Here is a 19,464-nt window from a genome sequence, read left to right on the forward strand (position 1 = left end):
CAAGCTAACACTTTTGAAATTAAGCCGGGCACTATTCAGATGGTGCAGAATTCTGTTTCTTTTGGAGGAGCGGCAACTGAAGACCCCAACATGCACATAAGGAATTTTGTCGAGATCTGTAGCACTTTTAAGTATAATGGCGTGACTGATGAGGCTATCAAGTTGAGGCTTTTCCCATTCTCACTGAGGGACAAGGCTGAAGACTGGTTACATTCTGAACCAGCTGGGTCCATCACTACGTGGCAAGATCTTGTGCAAAAGTTTCTGGTGAAGTTTTATCTGATGGCAAAGACTGTTGCTATGAGGAGTGCTCTTACTCAGTTTGCGCAGCAACCTACAGAATCTATGTGCGAGGCTTGGGAACGCTACAAGGAAATGTTGAGAAAATGTCCACATCATGGAATGCCGGATTGGATGGTGATCACTGGTTTCTATAATGGTCTGGGGGCCCAATCTCGGTCCATGCTCGATGCAGCAGCTGGAGGCGCCTTATGGGCTAAAAGCTATACTGAGGCGTATAATCTTATAGAGACGATGGCTGCAAATGAGCATCAAAACCCAACTCAGAGGATGACGTCAGGCAAGGTAGCAGGTATTCTGGAAGTTGATGCAGCCACCGCTATTGCAGCCCAGCTCCAAGCGCTATCAATGAAGGTTGATTCTCTGGCTACATATGGAGTTAATCAAATAGCTATGGTATGTGAGCTTTGTGCAGGTTCTCATGCTACGGATCAGTGTTCTCTTGTCAACGAATCTGTTCAGTATGTGAATAATTATCAGCGACAACAGCAGCCTGTGCCAGCGACCTATCATCCTAACAACAGAAATCATCCAAATTTCAGCTGGGGGAATAATCAGAATGCTATTCAGCCACCATATCAGCAAGGAGTGAGTAAACAGTTTAACCCACCTGGATTCCAGCAACCACAGCAGTATGCTACAAGGCAATCATATCCTCAACAGGGAAGTACAGCTGCACCTACTAGTGCTGATTTTGAGGAACTTAAGCTGTTGTGCAAGAGTCAGGCGGTTTCTATCAAGACCTTAGAAAATCAAATTGGTCAATTAGCCAATGCAGTGCTCAATCGTCAACCTGGCACTCTTCCCAGTGACACGGAAGTACCAGGCAGGAAGGAAGCTAAAGAGCAAGTCAAGGCTATTACCTTAAGGTCTGGAAAAGTGGCTGATGCTGAAAAGGCAAAAGAAGTAGAAGCTGAAATTAGAGATGAAGAATCTAAGCAAAAGGAGAAAGCGACGGAACCAAGGAAGACTACTGTTGAACACACTCTGCCTGAGGCTAATACAGGGGAGAAACAGCTCTATCCTCCACCACCTTTTCCTAAGAGATTGCAGCAACAAAAGCTGGATAGACAGTTCGGGAAGTTTCTGGAGGTGTTCAAGAAACTTCACATCAATATACCTTTCGCTGAGGCTCTGGAACAAATGCCTAGTTATGCGAAGTTTATGAAGACTATTCTTTCAAGGAAGGTGAAACTGGATGACCTTGAAACCGTTGCTCTCACGGAAGAATGCAGCACTGTTCTGCAGCAAAAGTTACCACCAAAACTGAAAGATCCAGGAAGCTTCACCATTCCTTGCACCATTGGCAATCTGACTTTTGACAAGTGCCTTTGTGATTTAGGAGCAAGCATTAATCTGATGCCGTTGTCGATCTTTAAAAAGCTGGATCTGCCTGATCCAAAACCCACATACATGTCGCTACAATTGGCTGACCGTTCCATTACTTACCCAAGGGGCATAATTGAGGATGTGCTCATCAAGGTGGATAAGCTCTTCTTTCCTGCAGATTTTGTTATTCTGGATTTTGAGGAAGATAAGAAGATTCCCATAATTTTGGGAAGGCCTTTCTTGGCTACTGGCCGTACCTTGATAGATGTGCAAAAAGGTGAACTTACTATGCGGGTCCAAGATCAGGATGTGACCTTAAACGTATTCAAGGCAATGAAATTCCCTACAGAAGATGAGGAGTGCTTAAAATTGGATGTGATTGATTCTGCGGTTACTTCGGAACTCGATCACATGCTAATGACTGATGCATTGGAAAAGGCCTTAGTGGGGGATTTTGACAGCGATGATGAAGATGGCAACGAGCAATTACAATATCTGAACGCTTCTCCCTGGAAGCGAAAGCTGGACATGCCATTTGAATCTCTTGGTACTTCTGACCTTAAGAATGCTGAAGGGAAGCTCAAACCATCAATAGAGGAAGCACCTACCTTGGAGCTCAAGCCATTACCTGAACACTTGAGGTATGCTTTTTTAGGTGATTCATCTACGTTACCTGTTATTATTTCATCTGACCTTTCAGGTAGTGAGGAAGACAAGCTCTTAAGGATTTTGAGAGAATTCAAATCGGCTATAGGATGGACCATAGCAGACATCAAGGTGATAAGTCCTTCATATTGTATGCATAAAATTCTGCTAGAGGAAGGTAGTAAGCCAACTGTGGAACGGCAGCGAAGACTGAATACCATCATGAAGGAAGTGGTGAAGAAAGAAATTCTGAAATGGCTGGATGCAGGCATCATTTATCCTATTTCTGACAGCTCGTGGGTGAGCCCCGTACAATGTGTACCTAAGAAAGGAGGTATCACTGTGGTCGCAAATGAAAAGAATGAGTTCATCCCTACTCGAACAGTTACAGGATGGAGAGTATGCATGGATTATAGAAAATTGAACAAAGCCACAAGGAAGGATCACTTCCCTCTTCCATTTATTGATCAGATGCTTGACAGATTGGCGGGTCATGAGTATTTCTGTCTTCTGGATGGTTATTCCGGGTATAATCAGATTTGTATTACACCAGAGGATCAGGAAAAGACTACCTTCACTTGTCCATTTGGCACGTTTGCTTTTCGCAGAGTTTCGTTTGGGTTATGTGGTGCCCCGGCCACTTTTCAGAGATGTATGATGGCTATATTCTCTGACATGATTGGAAATAACGTCGAAGTGTTCATGGATGACTTTTCCGTCTTTGGACACTCATATGATGAATGTTTGAATAATCTGCGCACCGTACTCAAAAGATGCGTGGAAACTAATTTGGTGCTCAATTGGGAGAAATGTCATTTTATGGTGCGTGAAGGCATTATCCTTGGGCATAAGGTCTCTAGCAAGGGTCTGGAGGTGGACAAGGCCAAGGTGGGAGTCATTAAAAATCTTCCCCCACCTAATTCTGTGAAAGGAATCCGTAGTTTTCTTGGTCATGCGGGTTTTTATCGGCGATTCATCAAAGACTTTTCAAAGATATCTAAGCCGTTGTGCAATATGCTTGAGAAAGATGTGCCTTTCAAATTTGATGATGAATGTTTGGCAGCATTCGAGACTCTCAAGAAGAGTTTGATCACTGCACCAGTTATTACAGCACCAGATTGGACAGAACCGTTTGAGATGATGTGTGATGCGAGTGATTATACGGTAGGTGCAGTTCTGGGACAGCGCAAGAAAAACCTCTTCCATGTGGTCTACTATGCGAGTAAGACTTTAAATGGTGCCCAATTGAACTACACCACTACTGAGAAGGAGCTTTTGGCTATAGTCTTTGGTTTTAAGAAATTTCGATCATATCTACTTGGTACAAAAGTAACAGTATTCACTGATCATGCAGTTATTCGCTATCTAGTTTCCAAGAAGGATTCGAAGCCGAGACTCATTCGTTGGGTGCTTTTACTTCAGGAATTTGAGTTAGAGATCAAAGATTGAAAAGGTACTGAGAATCAAGTAGCTGATCATCTCTCTAGATTGGAGAATCCCGATTCTACTTCACAGGATAGGACGTTAATCAATGAATCTTTTCCAGATGAGCAGTTGTTTGCAATTCAGGAGGAAGAACCATGGTTTGCAGATATTATAAACTATCTCGTCAGCAATATAATGCCTCCTAATTTGACATCCGCTCAAAAGAAGAAGTTTCTGCATGAGGTGAAGTGGTATATGTGGGATGAACCATATTTGTTTAGACAGGGAGCTGACCAGATCATCAGGAGATGTATCCCGTTCTGTGAGACGGAGGGGATATTACGAGACTGCCATTCCACGGTTTATGGTGGACACTATGGTGGTGAGAAGACGGCAGCTCGTATTCTGCAAGCAGGTTTTTTTTGGCCTACTTTGTTCAAGGATGCTCATCAGTTTGTTTTAAGGTGTGATCGTTGCCAAAGAGTGGGAAATTTGTCAAGGAAGGATGAGATGACATTAAATGTGATGCTTGAAGTCGAGGTCTTTGATGTGTGGGGAATCGATTTCATGGGGCCTTTTATCTCGTCTTGCAATAATCAGTACATCTTGCTGGCAGTCGATTATGTCTCAAAATGGGTCGAAGTTAAAGCTTTACCGACAAATGATGCAAAGGTAGTGCTAAATTTTCTTCATAAGCAAATTTTCACAAGGTTTGGAACACCTCGGGTAATCATAAGTGATGAAGGATCGCATTTTTGCAACCGTAAGTTCACTTCTATGATGCAGCGTTATAATGTGAATCATCGAGTAGCTACTGCCTATCATCCGCAAACAAATGGTCAAGCGGAAGTGTCTAACAAAGAGATAAAGCGCATTCTAGAGAAGGTTGTTTGTCCATCAAGGAAGGATTGGTCTTTAAAGCTCGATGAAGCTGTTTGGGCTTACAGAACAGCATACAAAACTCCACTTGGGATGTCACCGTTTCAGTTGGTGTACGGTAAGGGATGTCATCTACCTGCGGAGCTTGAGCATAAGGCCTACTAGGCATTGAAGAAGTTGAACCTGGATTTAGATGCAGCTGGTAAGAAAAGAATGCTTCAGCTTAATGAACTTGATGAATTTCGACTTCAAGCGTACGAGAATAACAAAATGTATAAGGAGAAGGTGAAGAGGTGGCACGATAGGAAGCTACATCCTAAGTTATTTGTGCCAGGGCAACAAGTTCTTTTATTCAACTCTCGGCTCCGACTTTTTCCTGGGAAGTTGAAATCAAGGTGGTCTGGACCTTTTATTGTCAAAACTGTGTTTCCACATGGAGCGGTGGAAATTTTTGAGAATGATCCGGACCAGGCATTCAAGGTTAACGGTCAGCGGTTGAAGCACTACTATGGGGACATGGCAAACCGAGAAGTGGTTAGTGCCATTTTGTTGACTACTTGAGAAGGGTACGAAACGTCAAGCTAATGACGAAAAAGAAGCGCTGCGTGGGAGGCAACCCATGAATTGTTGTTACAGGAACCCTTAGAAGTTAATAACCTATCCAAAAACACAAAAAAAAAATCAGAAAACAGGGGCTGAAAAAAAAAATTCCAGTGACCCCTTGAGCGCCCGCTCAGCTTTGCTGAGCGACCGCGCAGCAAGCTGAGCGCCCGCTCAGCTTTGCTGAGCGACCGCTCAGGGGTCGAGTACCAGAATTTTTTTACAGTTTAGAGAAAAAAAAAACACAAAAACAGTTTTAGCCCATAAACCCACGATTTGTTCCCACTACCCCATCATTTTACCCCTTAATTCCCAAACCCTAATCTAATCCACACCCTATATATACATACACCTATCTTACATATCTCCCACAAAACTTCCTACACTTAAACCCTCTCACAAACATCAAAAATCAGTTCTTACACACTTTTATTCACGAATCAATGGCACCCAAGAGAGCACGCACTATTGACAGCAGCAGCACAGTTCCTACTGCTGATTCATCGAGGGGTACTGCTGCAAGGCCTCGGTTAACTGACAGAGCCGCGGAGGAGGAGTACACTAGGCTGTTGGGGAAGCCGATTCTGAAGGAGAGGGGGTTTTTACCATCGGGGAGGGATGGTGAGTTGCTGCCCATGATTGCAGAGAAGGGGTGGATAGCTTTTTGTGAGTCACCCGAAGCGGTACCGATGAGCGTTGTTCACGAGTTCTACGCGAACGCGAAGGCCGAAAAGAATGGGTTTTCTGTGGTCCGTGGGCTGACGGTTGATTATCATCATGCGGCGATTCGCCGTGTGATTGGACAGCGAGAGAGGAAGCCCGAGGAGGAGAACTGGAATGAAAAGACTGCTGAGGATTTTGACTTGGATTTGATTTGTGCGACTCTCTGTCGACCGGGCACAGTTTGGACCTGCAGGACCGGCACTAATGAGTATCGTCACTTTCCGGCGATCGCCATGAACAGGTATGCCCATGCATGGAATGCATTTATTTATGCTAATATTTTGCCTTCTTCGCATGCACACGAGGTCACAGTTGAGAGAGCACAGTTGTTGTGGGGAATTCTGAATGAGGAATACTATGTGGACCTTGGTGAGTTTATCTACCAAGGAATTCTGAAGTTTTTGAGGGGAGCGAAGCATATGAACATCCCTTATGCATCTACGGTTACGAAGCTATGCCGAGCAGTGGGAGTGAACTGGCCGGCTCATGAGCAGTTGCAGTTGCCAGCAGTTCCGATTGATTCTGGCACTCTGAATGGGATGCAGGAGTGGACCGGTGGTGAGCCTGAGGAGCATGGGCTGGGTTATCGTCTTCCAGGAGGGCGTCCAGCACGAGGTGCTACTATGGCTAGGCCAGGGCGTGATGAGGCTGGTTTTTCGAGAGCTCAGGAGGGTGCTGGGATGGTTGATGCCCAGTATAGGAGGCTTTCACGGCGGATGGATGCCATGTATGAGACGCGGAGCAGGTTTGTTCAGGAGCTCATCCTTGCGTTAGGGACTGCTTTTCGAGGCCTTGGAGCTGCTATCCAGTGGCCAGTTTTTGGTGAGGAATCTGCATACCCGCCGCCTGATACTCCACCCACTGAGGGTGATGATGATGATGACTCCGAGTAGGTATACCCTGTGTTCCTTTCTACTACTTTCACTGAGGACAGTGAAGATTTTTAGTTTGGGGGTGGTAGTTAAGGAATATTGTGTGTGTGTCATATAGTTGCATATTCATGATAGTTTAGTTCATATAGTTGCATAATTTATGCCATATAGTTTTTTTTTTGTTATGAATGTCATGTAGCTCATGCATTTACCATGATCCCTTTTGTAATGATTTATCGATTGAATTGTGATATTGATGCGAGTGTAGTGATAGCATTAAAGTTTAAGTCGTGTAGGTTGATATGCATGCTAGAAACAATTGTAAGTCCACTAAGTCTTAGAGAATGCGTAAGGGCTAGATTGTTGTTATGATTTGGTTGTTTTCAAGGTCAATCTACTTATTATGCTTAGAATTCGATTATAGGTTCTTAGTGATAAAGGCATGAAAAAGAAAAAAAAATTGGAGAAAAAAATATGGAAGTTGTTGCTAGTTGTGGCTAGGCGTCAAATGGCTAGTAGCCGGCTCGCATATGGTGCGAGTAGTCTAGGGTTGAGCAAGAAGGAGCGAAACGCACTTGCTCAGAAGTTATTAAAAAAAAAAAATTAGTTTATGCATAATTGATCAAGAGTGTGCTCTTTGGTATTCGAGTTATTAAGTTTTTAGGGGACTTTGTGCCTAGTGACCTAAGTCTTTTAGAGTCTGGGATCCGCTAACCTAACGCTCGTTACATGGATACCATTGTATAAGTCTTTTGTGGACCTCACTCATTGCACGGTCAAATAAGCATTTGAGTTATAAATAAAAAGCACGATTCCGTAATAAGCTCCAGAGTTCTTGTAGTGTTGTATATCACTTTGTGCCTAGAATTTTTTTATTCTTTGTATAATCGTAGGATTGCCTTGAGGATAGTCTAGTCATAGTAATTGGTCTAGTTCCGAAGCATGTCTGTTAAGCATTTGCACACACCACGTTTTTGGCTGTATGTTCGTTTGTATGAGTTTATTGATCTTTAGTTGTCTAACTGCATTCGTTGAGATGTGGCAATTTGGTTGGTTAATTGTAGTAAGGGGGATCGCTGCATTTTCATATAGATTGCATTCATACATGTTTTTATTTGTTTTTGAGTCTGTGACGCTTGAGGGCAAGCATCGATTTAAGTTTGGGGGTGTGATAAGTGGCATTTTATACCACTTAGAACGTCTTAAAATGGCTTAAATTGGTGTCTTGAAATCAAGTATTTTGTGTATTTGATGCGTTTTTCTAGTGTTTATGCATTTCAGGGTTTTAGTTGCATTTCGGGGGAGGAATCATCAAGAATAAGCCTTGGCATGTGTTCACCATTGCGAGAGGAAAGAAACGGGCAGATTACGGCGAAGAAACGGAGCAAAATCAGATTTTTTCCAGAAGAGGTCTGAGCGCCCGCTCAGCATTGCTGAGCGGCCGCGCAGCAAGCTGAGCGCCCGCTCAGCTATACTGAGCGGCCGCGCAGGGTCGGGAAAAAAGGCAAATTGTTTTAGGACTTCTACTTCTGTTTGGTTTTCACTTCTATGTAATCTGAGTTTTATGGGACTATTATATAAGTAGATTTGAGACGTTTTCACAAGTGTGGATTAAAAGAAGATTGTGTTTTTACGCAAGAAGCGAAGGAGATAAGGAAGAAGACCGATTTAGCAAACCGCAACGAAGAGGAAGCATATCTTCTTGTGATTCTTGTTTCGTTATAATGTTGGATGCTAGTTTTCTTGCTTTGAACTTATTTACTCTTGTGACGTACTCTGTTTTAATATAATTAGTTTACTTATTATTTTCTTGTGTTTGTTTATCATGATTTCGTATGAACCCATGATGACGATAAGTTCTATTATGGGCTAATCGTGATCATGGGGTTGCAACGGATTTATTATGGAATTCTTTAGTTAATCATTTAATACTTTAGTGTGTGATGATTGCATGATATCTAGTATTGGTTGTGCGTATTCGTCTTATGTGCGTCGCGAACATATAAGATAGGGTGTTAATCTCTTGTGAAGCGACGGTGGATCTTGAGATTTAGAACTTGCCATGCTAGCATAGGTTCATGTACGTTGTGCATGATTAGTGGGTAACTCTAACAGTTTTATTTGCCCTATGTAATCAAAAGGAATAACTTGTGCTTAAATCGTTGTGTTGTCAATTTCTGTAGACATATAGGAACTCAACATAATTGATGACTATTCAACTTCTATCTTAATTGTGGATGCTTGGTAGAATGGTATTAGTACAATGAAAGTTGGCTTTTATCAGTTTCGTGTTATTCGATTAATATCATCAATGTCACATGCTAAAGGTAATAACAATGGCTATAGAAGGAAGTAATAATAAAGTTGTGATCTCATGAGTGTTTTATTATTGATAAATTGAAGTGTTAGTTAAGTGATTAATTAAGTAGTTAATTATAGTTAATATTTAATCAACAATTTTAAGTGTTAGTGTCTTAACATTGAGAAGTAATCATACATTGGTGAGTGAGTTTAATTAGACAATAATTTAGTCTGAGTTTCTGAGGGAACGAACTAGAAAATATTCTATATTACTTGCGAACGCGTATACTTGCGTGAATATTAGCGCGTGTTTTCGCCCTAACATGGGGCTAATAACCCATCATAATTTATCAACAACATGAACCCAATATACCCGAGAGGAGATCCCTCGAAGTGTATTCAATGTGGTAATAACAAGTTGTGAGGATGAATTGGTAGTACCTCTAACATATACTTTTAGATACTTATGTATCTGAGTCTATCCCCTGTAAACCTTAAGAGGTTGAACTGCTAGTTAGCAAGAGTTTTAACAAACTCTGATTGTAATAGTTTTGGATCAGGATTTGATAAATTCTGATGAACCAAACACTGTGTCAGGATTTGTAAACTCTGATTGGGGTCAAGCCATAAGACGAGATGTTGGCAGTACATCTATGGAGATGCCCAGCTAAGCGAATGCAATTGTGAGGTCGCAATTAGAGGAAATGGTTATTCCTTGAAGCATTCGACGAATAGGATCGAGACAAGACCATAACGTATCAAAGCCGTAGATCTGCACCATAGCCTTTTGACTTGTCGTTGTCTATGGAGTGTGGTTACACCAAACGGATAAAGATTCAAGGTGAAACATTCCATCTATATCTGGTAGCCATCGAAGTAGAGGACTTAAGAGGGTTCAAACCTGGAAGGGTACCGACTCTGAAAAGCAAGTCATGATAAAATCTGATATGCATTTCTGTATGAATTTGTGGGGGATTGTTAGAAAATGGAAAGTTTGAGGCATGTTTTAGACATGTGCTTGATGTAATTTCCCAAAACTAATTGTTGGGAGTTGTTTCTTGTAATGAGGACTTAAACTTTCATGTTTGGATCTAAGTCATTTTCTTAGTGTAATCCATAAAAAAAATTGAGTTGAAGTTAGAAGTTTGAAATATTTAATTAAAATATTTACTAGACTTATTATATTGTTTTAATATGAATATTGAATCTGAAGAATAGTGAGGATTATCCGTTGAAACTCAATGTGGATTATCCGTTGAAGCTCTATGTGGATTATCCGTTAATGCATAATGTGGATTATCCGTTGATGCACATTGTGGATTATCCATTAATGGATTTGCTGAGTGCATTATCCATTGATGCTAAGTGCAAATCCTGATGGGCGAAATCCTGATACCGACTGTTACGTTTCTGGAAATATTCATTAAATGCAATATAAGTCTGAATATTTATTTTAATTAATGTATTATATTCAGTTACGTTTTGGGTTATATATTTATATATATATATATACTAAACAAACGTGTGGAATATACAGACTGTTAACACAGACTTGTGAAAACCCTAGCTACGTTCTCTCTCTTTTTCTCCTACAAACATACATAATATGACATAGGTTTTCTGGACGAACTGAGGTACAGGTCGCTATTGAGTGCTACGTATCTGTGGACGAAGTACTCTGAGTTGTTGTATCCTGAAAGTTATATTGCTGTAACCCAACACAGCGTAAGTAGGGTAGTAATCTCTCCAAGAACAGTATAGACTTCTCGAAGGTTAGGCGCCTCAGCTATTCATAGTTCTTTCAGATTTCAGTTTTGATAAAGTTTCTGTTAGAGTTAAGTGTTATATCCTCTCTTTGTCAATTCAGTTACTAATTTATCTTGTTGTTTTGTCTTCGTATTTTGTTTTATTTGCTTGTTCTTCTTAATTATTATTATTATATATATATATATATATATATATAACTGTCTCATTATTGCGGATAGTATAGTGTTAATTAATTATACCCCAGAGAAGTTGGTTCAAATGGCTTTGTGCAGGAAAAGGTACCGTAACAACTACAACGTGGGACTTTGATTCTCCACTGGACAGGTAATTGTGATCATTAAAAGAAGCCATAAGATTGATTTTCAAAAAGCAGAAAAGTGTTGAGTTTGATCTAGATTTTGTTGTCGTGAAAGGGTTATTGACTTACTATATAGAAGATGGCTGTGCAACATCGCAGGTGGGTCAACGCCAAAAACAGGGTTGCTAGGGAAATACATTTATATTGCTTTGTATAGTAGATTGATTCAAACCTCCATTCTTGTAACAGACTGGCAATTAAAACAAGACCGGAGAGTGACGATTCTTTTGGTCAGTTCTCATCTGTGAGAAAATAGTTTATGGCCCGTTTGGGAAACTATACACCATGGGAATGGGAATCGGGAATGGGATTGGGATTGGAGGATATGGGAATGGGGGTTAATGGGAATGAGAATGAAATGGAAACCTAAGGGGTATGGTGAGTTTGATTTACCCACCAAGGGGGAATGGAGTTCTCGTTCCCCACCACTAAATTGATAATCCAAGCACTATCACTTGGGTTTAAGGTTCCGATTCCCGTTAACTAGACACATTAACCATAAACCAAACACCCCATAAATAAACTTTTTGGGAATTTGGATTTAGATTTAATTTGAAATTTAGGACATAAAAATATTAGTATAAACATGAGAATTTGAAATGACAACTCAAATCCTGTCATTTGAAATATCTCATTTGAAATGAAATGTAAGTTTCCAAACGCCCCCTTAGATTGTTCGGTAATTGATGGGTTATTTTTTTGACGAACAATAAGATTTTATTGAACATAAAACATAAGAACACAGTCGGGACAAACCCCCAAACTGACAACTACAACCTGATTGTGAAATAAAAACCGAGCTAAACAAATAGCCGTTTTGTTTTCAAATTGCTTAACAGATAGAATATAAATATTCTTGATAATAAAAATGATTACAAAAGTTTCTCGAGCAATCCAGTCGACACCACTATCACTGAAAATATTATAATCACAATTGACCTGCGCACATAAAAAGACCGGTGATAGACCAGTGTTCATATCCATCAGTTACACCAACTGAGGTTGGGGGTACATATGCCCCGTATATTGAACAATCCTTTGTTGTGCGAGGTGAGCTCTTGCGATAAGTACCACAATTCCAAATTTGAAGCGGGTTGCCCAGATCTCCCAATACACCGTAGAAATCATTTTTAATGCAACATGACAACGAATCAAAAACGTAACAAGACATACACCTAAAAATTGGGGACAATCAACAACCCAAAAAGATGGGTACGGTAATAAAATCACACTCAAAAGGATTTAGATCTCGATTTTATTGAAAACTATTATAATAGAAATTAAAGATTTAGAAATGGAGGAAACGAGATTAGAGGATGAATGGAACGGATATAAATTTGATGGAAGGAGGAGATGATGAAGGATGGATGATAGTTATGAATGACGGCCGACTCTCGTTAGAAGAATATAATAGCAAAAAGAAAACTTATGAGCGGAAAAACCACAGAGTAACACGAGCGTAAAATCGGTCCATACTCCAGAAGCCTCAATCTAGAAGCTTGAAACTATTTTAACCTGTTATATAACTGAGAAAACATACAATACTCAATCTTATCATCTGCAATCAGCTCAAAAGTATGAGACATCATTTTATATCTTACAAACTTTCATGTTTAGTAATTTCGTCGGAGTCGGAGATTACAGAAATCGTCAAGAAGCATTAAATTGAAGAAGGTAAATCAAATTAAAAGCAAGACTGTAAATATACAAGTCTAAAAATTTATGAAGGAAATTGTCAACTAAGAAATAAGCATTGAAAAATGTAAATCAAATTAAAAGCAAGACTGTAAATGTACAAGTTTAAAATTTTTAACAATTAGTCTTGACACGTTGCTACCGTCTACAGGAGTTCACCAAAATGGTCATCTATAGTTATCAAATTTCCATTCCAACCCCCAAATTAAATAACTATTATAAAAAAAAAACTCCAACTCAAGTTCGAGATTGTTTTTTTCCCCGCAATTGTGCTCTGCTCAACATTGATTGTTTTTTCCCCGCAATTGTGCTCTGCTCAACATTTTATGGACTGCAGAGATTCTTGAGGTCCTCTTCTTGGGCATACCAGCTAGGTATGATTTTCACAAGATGAGGATAGAGATCCTTGTAAGAATTTCTGATTGTTCCTTCTGCAACTCCAGTTGCAAGCGAAACATCTGCATTTACATTGAATTTTTCATATTCCTAAAGATCGAGTAACAACAGCTTGACACGTAAAGGAGTTATGCAAGCATAGTAGTGTGTAAGCAGAGGTAAATATATCACTGGCCTGAACCATACAGTGAAAATCACCATATAGAAAAACTCTAGCTGAACAAAATCATGGAACAGATCAAGCTGAACAAAATCATGGAACAGATCAATCCATTTCTTTAATAGGGAAATTTCCATCAAACACATCAGTATGCACCAAGTATCTAGTCCAAGTTGGTGCTTGGTCATACTCATACACAACTATGCAGAAGTTACCTTTCAGGGGTTTCTTCTCGTCTGAAAGCTGAGTTACAATATAAATAACTGCTGCAGCAATTGATATAGGGCTCCTCCTACAATAAAAAAAATGATCAATAATTTTAGTAAAAGATGCCAAGAGTACTTGGGGAAGATTAGCTTGCAGTTTCTTAAAAATCAATTGGATAAGCATCTAGGACCAGATCTAGCTTGATTATCTGGAAGCAGCTTCTAGGTCCAGTTAATGAGTTGCAAAAAAAACTATATTTCTAATACTCAAGCAAGTGTCAAGAGTTTATTCATAATGACAATTTGCCAATTCTGATGAGATGCAACATTACTCTTAAATGTTTCAAGTTCAGAGAGCAACTCAAAAATCCGCTACTATAAAAAAAAAAAGCAATCTTGGATCATATAATAATCGCAGAAGTGAAGGGAAGAACAATGGTTTTATAAGTTCATGTGCCTAGATTATATCTTGATATATGGTTTCAGGAAGGTATATCTCCAGAAAAAAAACAGCAACAATAATTTCTCGAACAAATACTGGAGCAGATTGTCTGCTAAAGAGATGTTAGAAAATGAACTGAAACTGTGATTGATCACAAAGACAGATAGCTCACCTAGATAAATATGAGTTCCTAATCAAAGTAGTTCCTAGTCTTGTTCACTTCACTTGCATTTAAAGATTAATTCATTATATGATTGCCATGTCATAGATTGTCATTGTATGGGTTCACTAATTTTTGGTTCACAGCCTGTAACCCGTCAGTGTCACTATACTTGTTAATACTTGACACTAACTACTTTTCTATCATGAAGTATAACTGCGTCAAGTCAAAAAACTGTTGTCCCTGATTCTAGTATGTCCTGGCTATATTACAACCCCCCCCCCCCAATTTAATATAGTCTGCAACTCAGTTCCAGAATCTTGCTGCAATATCATATGGATAATCAATTGCACATCACAGAACACTTGATGATAGATGAAAAAATTGATTCAGTAAATGCCTGAAACAAGATTACAACATATAAAGAAACTACCTTATATCAAATTCTTCAGACTTTTGAACTGCTTCTTGGGCAGCTTTAACAGTTTGATTTGTCATACCAAGATTTGAGCAAAACCTCCTCTGCAGAACAGAAGCATGTCAATTGAAGCAGAGCAAGAACCAATAAAACTCCATTATAAAACTATGAAAGTGACAGACTAATATTGTGACCAACCAGATACCAAAACTTATTTTAAAGAAAGCTCACCATAAAATCCCCAGCATGTATTGTTCCCATCTCCACTGACTGACCCTTTTCCAGCTCAAGTTGCTTCACTATGTATTCCTTTGCTCGGCCAATTTCCTTCTTTGACGCTCCATTGGCAACAGAGCAAATTTCTAGTTTGAAATCCACAGGCTTAGGAAAGATCATTTGCACAGATAAAACAAGATGCATCCATATTATTGAAAAACGATCTTAGATTGTACCCTTAACAGTACGTGGCTTGTCTTCTTGCCTACAAGCGATATACAGGCATGCAGCCAATATTGCGTCCTGGTTTCTTCCTCGACTAGATTTCTGATCTTCTACCTTCTTGTAAATCTCATTAGCCCGATCCTTACATATACAATGGATAAATCATAAACAAGAAACAGAATCAATCAAGGCCAGGCGCTTATCAAAAACTTGTGCATACACATTTATACTGCAACAATAAAGCATTTGTTTATCAACTCAACATTTAAAGACACGGATTGGAAGGAGGAAGCTGCAATCATATGAATTATGATGTTAACTTTTAGCTTCATTACATCAATATGATTAGGATGAGAACCATGTGAAATGATATACTAGAATTGGGGGAAGAACCAGCGAGCACGGGAACCAATTTTTGATCAACATCATTATCCGAAGTTCCAAAAATAAATTGCAGGAGAAAACATAAAAAAAATAAAAACAAGATATACAATTTAAGCGAGAAAAAATGAGGGAAACATTTAATAAAGATGTTCTTATTGCTTAGATATATATTTCAAAATTAAAATAATCAAAAAATGAAAATGACATTACCAGAGAAGCTATTAGATTTTACAAACATAGTTTGGCTTAGGTAAAATTTATGACAATAATAACCCAAACAATCCAATATTAATATTTTCAATCCAAATTTAACTTGTACAATGCCTAAATATTTGCACAATCAAAGACGTCAATGTTGAAACACAAGCATACCTTAATGGTCGCAACAAGGCCCAACCTGTAACGAAAAAAGCTGAATTAGCATTTATAAATTTCGAACTCTGATGACATATAGAAACCATGGGGAATATTATAAGAGGGATACAAGACATTGTACAATTAGTTGTATCAGGTACTAAACAAAATTCTTTGATGTTCAAAACCCATACAAGTCGTTTCTCAACAATTTCTGACTTGTGGTGAAAGATACGGAAAAGGTCAAAACACCAAATGCCGTGACATTTTATCAAACATAAAATTTGAGAGCAACATGTTGACGCGCATACTAATAAGAGTATCAATTTAACTTCCACAAACTGAAAGAATGCACATACTTCCAGCTGCCTCCTAAAGAATCGGAAAAGAAGAAAAAAGACTATAACATTAATTAAAACTTATGAGCTACGTTAGCACTCCAACCCCCAGAATAACTCATACCTAATAGGAATATAAATTTAGTACATAGTAAATCCAATGCACAATGCATATCCATCTTCCAATAAATGTTCAATATTATCTATAACTTGTTAGGAGAAACAAACAGGAGGGAGGAATCACATAGTGGTAAAAATGTAAAAGGTTTGTCTATAGATTAATAATTTATAGAGAGAGAGGAAGAACCGAAAATAAATGTGCGTGCGAGATAAAGTAGTTACTAGGTTTCATTTCGGATTTGCTCACCCCTAAAAAGGCGGTTTGCTTGTACTTCTATATTTGACCACATAGTAGACCGAATATCTTAAAGGATAAAATGTAATATTCAAGCTTGGATTGACTAGAAAAATTGCTACATATCTTTCTTAATAATTAATTCTGGAAACTGAAGCAACATTGTGCATACAATCACTAGAACCGAAAAATTGCCACAACTGAAAATACCATATTAGACCAATTTATACTAAGACTCTACTTCAAATTTAACCAAACTAATCAATCATAACATTCTTCAAACATAAAAGAATCCAAAAACAAAACCTCCTCTGCCAAGTTTTTACAGACTCTACACTCCCCGCCAATTTATTCACACGTCATGCAAGATCATTCAAAACACGAAATGACAAGGATCATTCAATTCGCTCATACAAAACATGACAAATTCAACACGGTACATACAAAAACAAGCAATTCACGTAATACTTCCCTTTATAATTCCAACACCTCATCAGCGATCATTTACTAATCCAGCATTCACAACTCAACACAAAACGACAATCTCAGCTCAGATAAACGAAATCCAAAAATATCCATACATATCAAATTACCGATCCAAACAACAAACATATATAGTAACACACACACACACATATTGCACATCCTATACATACACACACACATAATAGACTCTATAAAACACGAAAACTCGAAAACACAAAGTTACGCAAGCAAATCAAAATCAACAACCTATCCGACATAGTAGCAATAGTTTTGAACGCCAAAATAAGCGAGCGATCCGGATTGGATCCCCGATTCTGCCAGCGGCCGAGAGAAGTGGTGAGAAAATCACTAGTAACACCATTAGGTTTAGAAATCACAGTAGACAATCCACCATCAGCAAGCAACGGATTAGTCGGACCTCCAACACGGACCGGGTCATTATCACCCGACTCGTTGGCGAAAGTGCGCCACTCGGATGTCTCGTCAATTGAATGAGACTCGAGAACGAGTCCGCACTCGGAACACACTGTGTCACCGGCCGAGTGATCGAATACGACCTCGGTGTTTTTCTTGCAATCGGAGCAATATGCGTCGGCCATTGAGGATTGAAAATTTAGAGGATTGTTTTGATTTTGTGCAGGTGAATTTGGGGAACTTGTGTTTGTTGGGATATTTTTGGGGGTAATATATATAGACGTCGAGGAGGATAATCGCGTGGGCTTTTTGCTACTAAATAAACTGCCTTTTAGGTTGCTAATTCGGGCCCAGTTTCGAGCACCGTAATTGAGGCAAACTGAGTTAGACACGTTTTTTTTTTTTGACAAAATATTTTTGTTAAATTGCATCAATCAAAATTATAACTTAATTTCAATAGGAATAAAATTTCCATCCAAAAAAATACAGTCAGGATTAAACAAATAAACGAGCTAAGCAAATAGTCGCTTATGTTTTCAGACTGTTTAACATCATGAATCTCACGATTCTTTGAATGAAAAAAGATTAAAATGGCTTCCTGATCGATCATACATGCACAAATCCTGGAACTAGTAATATCACAAATGACCTTCACATACGCATCACCTGTAACCCAATGTTCAGAAGCACCCAAGATATTTACATGCCAAAAACCAGCTATAGACAAGCCGAAGTTGAAAAATCTCAAAAGATGAACACATTTTGGTTGTGAAAAGTAAGCTCTTGTAATAATCGGCACCAGCCCAAATTTAATGCACGAAAAACAGATCTCCCACAAAACCACATAAATCATTTTCAAAGTAGCCAGATTAACACAAACATGACTAAGCAAAAATATAACAAACACTTCAAAAGGAGAGACGGATACACACTGAGAGACACACAAATACCCAAAAAAATGGATTTTATTGAAAAGAAATCAACGAGAATAAAAAATGAAGGGATTGGGCTTTCCACTGGAGAAAACCCGTAGATCCCCTCAATTTACTTGAAAATTGACAAACCCTAGGAGAGAGGACAGAGGAGGGAGGCGACTATATTATATTTTGGATAATTGATTTTTGTGAGTTGACATGTTTAATTTCACATAATCGAGCATAAATCTTTAATTAAACTCATTTCGCTTAATTTCACGGGATTGAGTAAATCTGTCTTTTGAGCTGAAATTTCTGGCCAAACATGAATTGTTTAACTAAGGGGTATATTAATTTCAGATTTTAAAATATTAAATGTGCTGAGTCGAATCTGGTTAAATGAGTTCGAGTAGAATGAGATATAATTATTTTCAGAAAAAAGTTATGATACATTTTTTAATATATGCAAATATTAGCAATTTATTTTTAGATTATTTGTCAATTGTACGTGTATATTTGAGAACGTTGTTCTTGGAAAAGTTTGTAAATCATTTTAAAAAGGAAAAAAAAGGATAGCATTGTCTAGATTTTAAGTCGATTTAATTCTTGTTTTTAATTTGAACACTTAAAAATTTAAGTATACAAAATAGGTATTTTTGTTTGCGGTTAACATAAAATCAAAATAATGAATTTAGTTTAACAATATAGTTATAAGGGATGAGTATCATATTTTGATATATGAATTTATTTACATTCTCATACCCTTTATTCTCGTAATAAATTCGATCAGCCCACAATATAATGGTATAAATCGAGTACTGTTTTGTAAAATTAAAAAATAATATCCTTGAAACCGAACAGGGGCCATGATAAAAATATATATATAAATTATTCAAAAAAAAATTCTAGAACGTGAGAAGATGTTTCACATTGTTTTTTTTTTTTGCTATATTACATTTCACATTGTTATGGACGTTCTTTGCAGTTTTTGAACTTCATTTCCAACACCCCGTCTCAGAGTGAGCCCAAATATGAAACCATAGGAGGCTGCATTTTATTTCTTAGTGGGCCAAGTTTTATGTTAGCCCATCCCCCGATCGAT

At 38.4% G+C, this 19,464-nt stretch overlaps 1 protein-coding gene and 1 non-coding gene across 2 annotated transcripts; both read right to left on the reverse strand.

Moving 5' to 3' along the window:
* Positions 1–297: 297 nt before the first annotated feature.
* LOC141694195 (small nucleolar RNA R71) lies at positions 298–404 on the reverse strand. The gene has a single exon (XR_012563520.1). It is a non-coding gene; the product is annotated as a small nucleolar RNA R71 (small nucleolar RNA).
* A 12,520-nt stretch (positions 405–12,924) lies between these two features.
* On the reverse strand, positions 12,925–17,753 carry LOC141690086 (transcription initiation factor IIB-2). The gene is made up of 7 exons (XM_074494693.1): positions 17,281–17,753; positions 15,874–15,898; positions 15,129–15,258; positions 14,908–15,038; positions 14,692–14,780; positions 13,666–13,742; positions 12,925–13,352 (listed from the first exon to the last, which is right to left on the reverse strand). The coding sequence occupies exons 1-7, from the start codon at positions 17,631–17,633 to the stop codon at positions 13,219–13,221; spliced, it is 939 nt and encodes a 312-aa protein (XP_074350794.1). The 5' UTR covers positions 17,634–17,753; the 3' UTR covers positions 12,925–13,218.
* Between the last annotated feature and the right edge of the window lie 1,711 nt (positions 17,754–19,464).

This window comes from Apium graveolens, chromosome 10, assembly GCF_009905375.1.
Source record: "Apium graveolens cultivar Ventura chromosome 10, ASM990537v1, whole genome shotgun sequence".
Taxonomy (NCBI): Eukaryota; Viridiplantae; Streptophyta; class Magnoliopsida; order Apiales; family Apiaceae; genus Apium; species Apium graveolens.

Coding starts and splice junctions, on each gene's coding strand:
- LOC141690086 (XM_074494693.1), bottom strand. CDS start 17,633: ATGGCCGACGCATATTGCTCCGATTGCAAGAAAAACACCGAGGTCGTA. Junction 15,039..15,128: donor CAAGCCACGTACTGTTAAGG/GTACAATCTAAG, acceptor ATTTCAAACTAG/AAATTTGCTCTGTTGCCAAT. Junction 13,353..13,665: donor CGAGAAGAAACCCCTGAAAG/GTAACTTCTGCA, acceptor ATGTAAATGCAG/ATGTTTCGCTTGCAACTGGA.